Genomic DNA, 9734 nt, shown 5'->3' on the forward strand with positions numbered 1-9734 from the left:
CACGACCTATGTAAAGGGGGGCTTGACTGGAATATACATACATCATGAATATATAGTATATGGGGGCCTTGTGAGTTAGGCTACATGACTGTAAAATACATTTTCATTGTGTTCCTTTGAGCCATGAGTTTATGGTATGGCCCCTTAGCCCACTAAGCCACAGTGGCCCTAAAACGTTCACATTTTATATATTTAGATTGGTGGTGATTGGTGGTATTTGTTCCGCGGAAGAAAAATATACCTTGGCTCAAAGACGGTTGCCTAACACTGTTCACTCTAAATAACCTGGGAGTCATTTCGAAGAGGGGATGTCTGCGCTTCAGCCTTGGTGGTGCTCACCATCGAGGACAGCAGTGTCAAGATAAGCTGGGCTACTAACTACTCAGTGACTAGACCCAGGAATGACTGGAGCACTCAGCAACTTTTTTAGAGTTTTTTTTAAATTATTTTGGTGCACAAAATGACTGACGTTTCGGCGCACCTGCGCCTTCCTCAGAGTCCAGAGGAAAAAAAACTCTAAAAAAGTTGTGAGGGCTCCAGTCATCCCTGGAACCTGGGAGTCATATCAGGAGACAGTGGAAACAATAGAGACAATACGAGTCCATACTTTTCAGGGAATTGGGATCCATTTGACATCAGGTGAATGCCCCTTTAGGAGACCTGCGGAGCATGAGAATGAATGGAGTTCCCTTTGTGCTGTAGATGGCGGTAGCGCACATCTTATGCAAGCTGCCACCAAACACCACAGAAAGAGATGGAGGGGACAATGCCCTTAGGAGACAAAATTTGAGCATTCCCCTTTGCATTGGGTAGGCATGGTTTGATTTACCTTAGACCAGTGGTTCTTAAAGGGACACCGTGCAGGAAATGGTCAAAAAAGGTACTGCAACTATGCTGCTCATTGAAACTGGGCTGCCTATTGCCAAATTTGATCTTTACATGAAAGTTTACCAAGTAATAAACAAATATTTTCTAGTATGGTCCAAGTACAGTCATTTTTGCAGCTAAAAATGGCTATTTTTGGAAATTCAAAACGGCGGACCATGGAGAAGATCCCCCTTTTCATGTATGAAAAGTGCAATTTTTCCAGTCATAATGAATACTTAGAATTTGATGCTGGTGGTAAGTATATGAAAAAGGTAACATTAGTGAATGGGCAGCATGAATTCTGGAAACAAACAACTAAAAATCTCACACACTGTCCCTTTAACCTTTTTTTTGTAACCCCCCCCCAACTTTCACACATACTGAATATACTCACTAAAATTGATAAAAGTAATTATTTTTTACAATGAGTCTTGCTCGACACATTAATCAATACCTTAACAACTTTCATGTTTGAATTCAGTTTCGATTTAGCCTATTTATAATGTTCATAAGCAGAGTTTTGGTCACAACCTCAACGCAAACAAACTTCTGCGGACCGCCCAGCAATCTCTGGCGGTACCCCAGGTTAAGACCCACTGTTTTGGTCATAGCTCAATATTTCACACATATTCACACTTTTACATGTGTTTAATGACATTTCATTACATCTCAATCACAGTACATTATATGTACATTCTTTATTAATGTACAATTCGTCTTAAAACAGACAAAATAGTGCATTATATCACTCTTTTGTAATGATTCTTGTGGTTGCTTCCGCCAAGCTCAGTCCAGCCCCACAGCTCTCTCTCTGTGCATGTGCGTGTGCGTGGGTGTGTGTGTGTGTGTGTTCCATGGGCAGTCTTGGTCATGAGCAGCATGTGTGTCTGTGGTGTGTGTGTGTGTGTGTGTGTGTGTGTGTGTGTGTGTGTGTGTGTGTGTGTGTGTGTGTGTGTGTGTGTGTGTGTGTGTGTGTGTGTGTGTGTGTGTGTGTGTGTTCAATGGGAAGTTTTGCTCATGAGCAGTGTGTGTGTTGTCCGGGGCGTGTCTGTGTCTGTGTGTGTGCGAGTTCCAGCACTGCTCGGGCCATCCCGAACGCTGCGGAACACGCACTCGGTTGCCATGCGTGATTTGGCAAGGATATTCTGGTGCAGATAGCCGTTGTAGAAATCAGCTGCCGAGAGACGCTTCTTCAACTTCACCGTCTTAAAACCCACCCAGCCATCCTGGAGAGGAGAGGAGAGGAGAGAGGGAAGGAGAGAGGAGAAGAGAAGAGAGGAGAGGAGAAGAGAGGAGAGGAGAGGGTAGGAGAGGAGAGGAGAGGAGGTAAAGTGGATAATATAGGTTATGTTTAGACTTAACTGGCAAATTAACATCTCAAATTAGATCTCAAACTGAGTCTTTATCATAAGAAAGTCCGCCAGATCTAGGGTTAGCTAATATTAACGCTGCTGTTCTGAAGCAAAGGAGGGTCTTCATCAGTAGACATGACAATGTCTCGAATCTCAATCTCACTAATTGGTAATAGAGTTTTAAAGCCCACCTGACATCGCACTGCCAGAGTGTTTGTTTCCTTCTGAAAGCAGATGGAACCAGGCACTGATGAAGGGGAACCTAGGGACACAAACAAACAATAAACACATAAAGACATATACACTGTCCACATAACAACATGAAAGTGAAAGTGAAAAAAGTGAAAGCCCATTGGGAAACTCCAACTCCCATTGTCATTGTGACACAGCACTCCACAGCACACTGCACACAACGAAATTGCATTTATGCCTCACCCGTGCAAGGGGGCAGCCCTCAGTGGCGCCCCATGGGGAGCAGTGCGGCGGGACGGTACCATGCTCAGGGTACCTCAGTCATGGAGGAGGATGGGGGAGAGCACTGGTTGATTACTCCCCCCACCAACCTGGCGGGTCGGGAGTCGAACCGGCAACCTCTGGGATGCAAGTCTGACGCCCTAACCGCTCACCCATGACTGCCCATGCTCACCCATGACTGCCCATGTCATCATGCCAGAGCGTTAAGATAACACAGTGACTTGAACCGTCTACCGCGTTTGTGCATCACACCTTTACATGTGAACTCGTGCTCCACAATGCCCTGTGACAGGTTAAAGGTGGGGTTGCAGGTATGGCATCACGTTGGGGGAACTGCCCCAGGATTCTAAGGGCTTCCACACACCGGCTCCGACAAAGTGCTGCGCACTGCTCCGCAAAAGTTCGATTCCATTATTTTCAATAGAACCACGCACACTGGCGCCGATGTCCGCGGACATTCTCCGATGTCGGATAGCAATTAGAGACAAGTTCTATTTTGTTGGCGTCGCCCATTGACTACCAATGTTATGTTCGTGTGAAATTTGGTTTGGGGGTCCGAATTCTGTCGGAAGCAAAAGTGCGCCGCACTTTGTCGGAGCCGGTGTGCAGAAGCCCTTTTCTTAAAATGGTTAACCTGCAACCCCACTTTAAGTTTAGGCATGGTTTTGGTCTGGGCACAATTACACACTTCCGTTGCTTGTTTTGCTGTTCATGGCAAAAGTAAAGGAGGAGAACCGTTGTGTTACTGACAGGTTAGGGTTAGGCATGGTTAGGGTCAGGGCACAGCATTGCATTTTCACCTTTAGCAACAGAAATTTGCCGCAGCAACAGATATTCGCAGACACGGCAGGAAGCTGTGCTAACCTTGTCAAGTGACAAAAGTTGAGGCGCACAACTTAACTTGCAAAGATGTCGCAACTCAACGTGGAATGCACTAATGTGACATAAATGTGCCTTTGCATGATAGTTCTCTTGAGCAGTACGTACCTGCCAGTGAGATATTGCACTTCCCCACATGGTCCAGTAGTTTCACAGTTCTGCCCATCCACATGGTCCGCAATGGGATCTAAAGGGTTAAATGAACAGGAAATTACACTATAACCAATAAGACGTTTTCCATTGATATCATCACAGTGACTGGGGAACCTCTTTGTGTGTGTGTGTGTGTGTGTGTGTGTGTGTTTGCCTAATACACTTACCTGTACTTTACTGTGACATTGTGAGAATGTTCAACCCCTATCATACTCTGTACACTGCCTTCTACATACTATACTATATCATAGATGTATCCATCAACACTTGTTCCAAGTCATGTTAAGATTGTCTACCTTAACTGACAGAGTATGTTTTTCTGCATTGGTCTATCCCAACTCACAGAATGTCTTTTTGCACAATTACCTTTCCTACATTTATTATCTCTACTATTTTATTTTATTTTCCCCGCCCTGATGACTATTCCTGTGTTATTTTTGTCTTGAAATGTCCATGTGGGCTTTTGTGTATTTGTGTATTTATGTAAGCTACTGGATACCTGAATTTCCCCCTGGGGATCAATAAAGTTACTCTACTACTCTACTCTACTCTACTACTAGGCATACATGTGCATCCTATTTAAAAGGGTTACCCAGTTATTCATACTATTGTTATTCTTTCTTCTACTGTTATTATACTGTATAAGACTGGATATGCGTGGTGTCTCACCCACTATACATAGTCATAGATACAGTTTAAGACAGAATATACTGTACATGGTGTCTTACCCGTGAGCCGATGGCCCTATAGAGGCGATTTATTTGGTCACACGTCTGATCCTCCCAAACCAGCCAGCTCATCGACACACTGATCTTAGGGGCTGAGCACAAGACACACACACACCAACATCAACTACATAGTTCACAGTTCCCTAAAGTCTCTCTCTCACACACTCACAAACACACTCACAAACACACGCACGCACACACACACACACACGTCACGCACGCACGCACGCACGCACGCACACGCACCCCTGCCAACATCGTGTACATAGTCCACAGTGCCCTAAAGTGGTGTTCTCCTCACCAAAGCTGGCTCCCTCCCTGGCCTGCTCTCTGCGCTGCGAGATCCTCTCTGGAAGACTCTTAAGTGTGTCCATCAGCTGTTAAGGAACACACACACACACCATGAGCAGTTACAGTTTTACACACACACGCGCACGCGCACGCACACACTTCATGGGGATATACCAGTCTAGCCCTCACGAAGGCGAGTGTACTGTATGTCTCATACACACTACTGCTATTCACAGACACAGACACAGACACACATACAGACAGACAGACAGACAGACAGACAGACAGACAGACAGACACACACACACACACACACACACACACACACACACACACACAGAGGCCCTTACAAAGGCAAGTGTACTGTATGTCTGTCTCATACACACTACTGTTATTCACATATACACTCTACTGTCACACACACACACGCGTGCGCACACACACACTTGACTCTAGCATACCAGTCTGGCGCCCACGTTGGCGAGTGTGTGTCCCAGCTCATCGGCTGTGCAGCGGGGGGGCACCTCACACACTTCCTGGTGCAGGATGGGGCCCACGTCAAACCTGCACACACAAGAAAACACTCATCTTTTAAAGGGACACTGTGTGAGATTTTTAGTTGTTTATTTCCAGAATTCATGCTGCCAATTCACTAATGTTACCTTTTTCATGAATACTCACCACCAGCATCAAATTTCAAGTATTCATTGTGACTGGAAAAATTGCACTTTTCATACATGAAAAAAGGGGGATCTTCTCCATGGTCCACCATTTTGAATTTCAGAAAAAAGCCATTTTTAGCTGCAAAAATGACTGTACTTGGACCACACTAGAAAATATTTGCTTATTACTTGGTAAACTTTCATGTAAAGATCAAATTTGGCAATAGGCAGCCCAGTTTCAATGAGCAGCATAGTTGCAGTACCTTTTTGACCATTTCCTGCACAGTGTCCCTTTAACCATAGTTATGGGCAGTCATGGGTAAGCGGTTAGGGGCAGTCATGGGTAAGCGGTTAGGGCATCAGACCTCTAGTAGCCCAAAGGTTGCCGGTTCGACTCCAGACCCGCAAGGTTGGTGGGGGGAGTAATTAACCAGTGCTCTCCCCCATCCTCCTCCATGACTGAGGTACCGTCCCACCGCACTGCTTCCTTGGGGCGCCATTGGGGGCTGCCCCCTTGCACGGGTGAGGCATAAATGCAATTTCGTTGTGTGCAGTGTGCACTTGTGTGCTGTGTCACAATGACAATGGGAGTTGGAGTTTCCCAGTTGGGCTTTCACTTTCACTTCACTTTCATAAGAACTATTACATTACATTAAACTCTGAAGCTGTTTCCGCATATATGGATATTTTTGAAAAGGCATTGGTTTTGTTGCCTCATTATCATCATGACTTTCAAATCTCTTCGAGACTTGGTCTGACCAAGATCATAACAACTAACTTAACAACTATTCTTAAACGGCATGGTTGACCGACCTTCCTTGGTTTGCTACTGGTCGAGGGTAGAACAGGCTGAGCCAAAGTTTAAACCAAACATTTCTTAGTCCCCAATAGAACGTCTCTGCTTAAACAACGTCACTGCTTTGAACACGCCTCTACCCAGAACGGTTGGAAATGCTCAAAGTTGATTAGTTCCCGACAAAGTGGGTGGAGTTCCCGCTGTAGCGGGATCCAGATTCTACCTGAACTGGCTCCTGGCCTTAGTGAGTGTAGCTGTGCTGAAGGCGTTGGTTAGGGCGGAGCCTGGGCATTGGTTTTGGCCTCTCGTTAAAACATAATTTTAGAAAGTGTTTTAAATATCCCATTTAGGGGGTTAAAACATACCCGTCATAATGTAGTTAAAAATATCTGCATACGTGTAACCAGCACCTCAGCTGACACCTTTATCCTAAGTAGGGATGCAAATTATCGATTAATTCATTAATCATTAGTTGATAGCCTTATCGATCGACTTCCGATTAATTGATAAGCGGCGTTTTCTCCCAGAAATCTCAATGTTTCTCGAAAAAAAAAAAAAACTATATCTAAAAATTGTAATAAAAAATAGAAATAAAATACCACATTTAAATTAATTCTATTTCAATTCTTTAATCAAAGGTGATTTAAATATTCTATTCACACTCCTCTTCACACACTCTTCACATGCCCCTTTCACCTGGGTCTCTTGTCTTTTTTTGTCTTGTCTTGTCTGTTTTTTAATCGATTAATGCATTGATCCATTAAAGTCGAATACTTTAATCTTTAATCGTTTGCATCCCTAATCCTAAGCGATTTTTACAGGGTATAGGTTACAGTCCCTGGAGCAATGTAGGGGTAGGTGCCTTGCTCGAGGGCACTTCAGTCATGGATGGAGGTGCAGGGAGAGGTAAGGGTGGGATTCGAACCTGTAACCCTCTTATCTTCCTCCCAAGCCACGACTGCCATCATTATCAATCATGACTATTATGATTATCATAGTGAGACTGTAAGTAACAGTGTATGGGGGTTTCAGTTTGAAGTGAAAGCATTAGTGGTATCAACAAATCAATTCGGAAGTGCATTGGGGGGCATAGACAATTCAGCCTCGATTCAGCAAATCCCATAATTGTGTGGCATATTTTTTCAAATTTCAATTACTTCTGTGGGCATTTCCGGAGCAAATTAACTTAAAATGTAATGAAAGCACTTCGAAGCACTGCAAACTGCAGGAGTGAACAACCCAACAGTCAATAAATAGTTTGTATTGCCTCATTAATGATGAAAACTTTCCCTTGCTTTCAGTAGAATTTTAATGCATCACAATGCATCGTAGAATCGAACTGAATTGATTCAAATCGATTGTTACCTCTTGAATCGTAATCAAATGAGGGCAGTGCCAAAGCATACCACTACCATGCATTGACATATCAAGTCTCTGTGTACATTTCAATGGACAATTTTCCAAAAGCTCTGTCTCCTGCTTCCAATGTAGAAACCCCCTGCCTGTGCTTGTGCCTATGCTTACCTCAGGGGCCGGATCTGCATGATTGACACCCCAGTCAGCTTATCGCCATGCAGCACGGTGTGGAACACGGGGGCGGGGCCTCTCCAGCGTGGCAAGAGGCTGGGGTGCACATTCAGGATGCCACTGATGGGGAGCATAACACAAACACACACACACACACACACACACACACACACACACACACACCTCAATTTATCACTGTGGACTTCTGTTTACTGTACTTTCTTCACCATTTCGGCTATTGATCATAGAAAGGCACAGCATCAGTACCCTAGCCAGCAACACATTTGCATGATCAAAAACATTGAAACATCAATTTAGTAGATACTGAATACGCACAGTCCTCACACAACCATGTCATTTTGGCTTGGCACACAGATGGCACACACTTCAGAAATGCCCCACCCATGTGAGCAACACACACACACACACACACACACACACACACACACACACACACACACACACACACACACACACACAGAAACACTGTAGCTGCTACGGTACTTACAGTGGTAGTTGTTTGATCAGACTCTCTTTCAGAAGGCAGCCGAATGACACCACCACCCCAACATCAAAACGACCCTGAACGTCCACGTCGGGCCAGTCGTGCACTCTGAGTTGGTGTCGGTGGGCGTACTTCCACACAGGGGCGGCATGCGTCAAAGTCACCACTTCTAACGTGCCCACGACTCTGCCATTCGCCTCCAGACTACAGTCAACATGAAAGTGGGGAGTTGCATGTCAACTTAGGGAACTGCCTCGCTTGTCCCAGATACATTTGCCATAGATGTTTTGGGTGTATACGTGTAATGTCAACAGAAATTGAACAGTGGCTACAACTTACCTGGAAGCATGGAGAAGTTTTAAAGATTCCAGTGCGAAGTCGTCGCTTCCGAAGAACAGTACTCGCCATGGTGGTTTGGACGCTAGGTGCCTACTGGTTTGGACCTGGTGTTTGTTGTAGTACACTTTCCGTGTCCAGGGTGTAAGCAACGTCTTGCAATGATTGCTGATACATATACTATTTAATGTCCTGAGGCCAGTTGCCAGGGTGTTACAGTAAATAAATGTCCACATGGTGCTTCAACAGGGCAGGACAGTTATCTGGCTGTCATAAGAGCTTTCCTCTACGGGACTGTGACATGTCCACAAGAACAACTGCACATATCGCCGCTTGTAATTCAAGTTTTACTATCAGGAAACAGCGTATTAGTTATATCATAATTTCGTAGAAAATCGGTAGTTATAAAGGACAATTTTATAGATTATGTAAGGAGTTATCAATAGTTTAAAGCCGTGCACCACCTTTCAAAGGACGCCGCCATGTTTTCTGTTAAAACACAGGCAACTTCCGGTCCGCACAGGAAAGTTCCCGGGTGGAAACATTGTCCTACTGAAGTTATTGTCCTGAAGTTAGGCTTGTCCTGCTGCCTTTAGCCATATATTCTAATTTATCTGCTTTAGCCTTGATCAGAGGTGTTAAACTCAAATTCACTGTGGACCAAAATCAAAATCTGGGATCATGAAGTTTCAGGATAAATTAAATATCGATTCAAACAAATATGCCCTAAAACTGTGCACATGGCTACATGCTTGTAATAGGCCTACCTGTATCTAGGCCTACATCTTGGGAAATCACACAAATACTCATTCCCAGTGCACTGTTCTGAGCCCATTAATTCTTGCGATGTACGGGGGGGAGGGGTACCTTTCATTGTAAACCATTTACTGCTAGTGATAGAAAAAATATAGTAGGTGTGCACCATTTTCCCTCAATGCAGACAATAAAAACAATGCAGTGGTGGCACATTTTCTTACAACCATAATAAAGATTACCGTTGGGTCATTCAACCCGCTTTCTTTAGCTACTCTGAAACGCCTCCCATAAAGGAATAAAATTCCCCTCACTGAGTTGTTAAACGTGTACTTCAACACACACACACACACACACACACACACACACACACACACACACACACACACACACACACACACACACACACAC

At 44.4% G+C, this 9734-nt stretch overlaps 1 protein-coding gene across 1 annotated transcript; it reads right to left on the bottom strand.

Annotated features, from left to right (window-relative positions):
• Nucleotides 1-1536: 1536 nt before the first annotated feature.
• On the bottom strand, nt 1537-9208 carry mtfmt (mitochondrial methionyl-tRNA formyltransferase). Its single transcript, XM_063190604.1, has 9 exons — nt 8574-9208; nt 8238-8438; nt 7727-7849; nt 5206-5308; nt 4755-4830; nt 4454-4545; nt 3681-3759; nt 2411-2481; nt 1537-2093 (listed from the first exon to the last, which is right to left on the bottom strand). Exons 1-9 carry the CDS (start codon nt 8804-8806, stop codon nt 1866-1868), a joined length of 1206 nt encoding a protein of 401 aa, XP_063046674.1. The 5' UTR covers nt 8807-9208; the 3' UTR covers nt 1537-1865.
• Nucleotides 9209-9734: the final 526 nt, after the last annotated feature.

This window comes from Engraulis encrasicolus, chromosome 23 (assembly GCF_034702125.1).
Source record: "Engraulis encrasicolus isolate BLACKSEA-1 chromosome 23, IST_EnEncr_1.0, whole genome shotgun sequence".
Taxonomy (NCBI): Eukaryota; Metazoa; Chordata; class Actinopteri; order Clupeiformes; family Engraulidae; genus Engraulis; species Engraulis encrasicolus.

Coding starts and splice junctions, on each gene's coding strand:
- mtfmt (XM_063190604.1), bottom strand. CDS start 8,806: ATGTGGACATTTATTTACTGTAACACCCTGGCAACTGGCCTCAGGACA. Junction 7,850..8,237: donor CTGATCAAACAACTACCACT/GTAAGTACCGTA, acceptor GCTCCCCATCAG/TGGCATCCTGAATGTGCACC. Junction 2,094..2,410: donor CTCTGGCAGTGCGATGTCAG/GTGGGCTTTAAA, acceptor TCTCCTCTCCAG/GATGGCTGGGTGGGTTTTAA.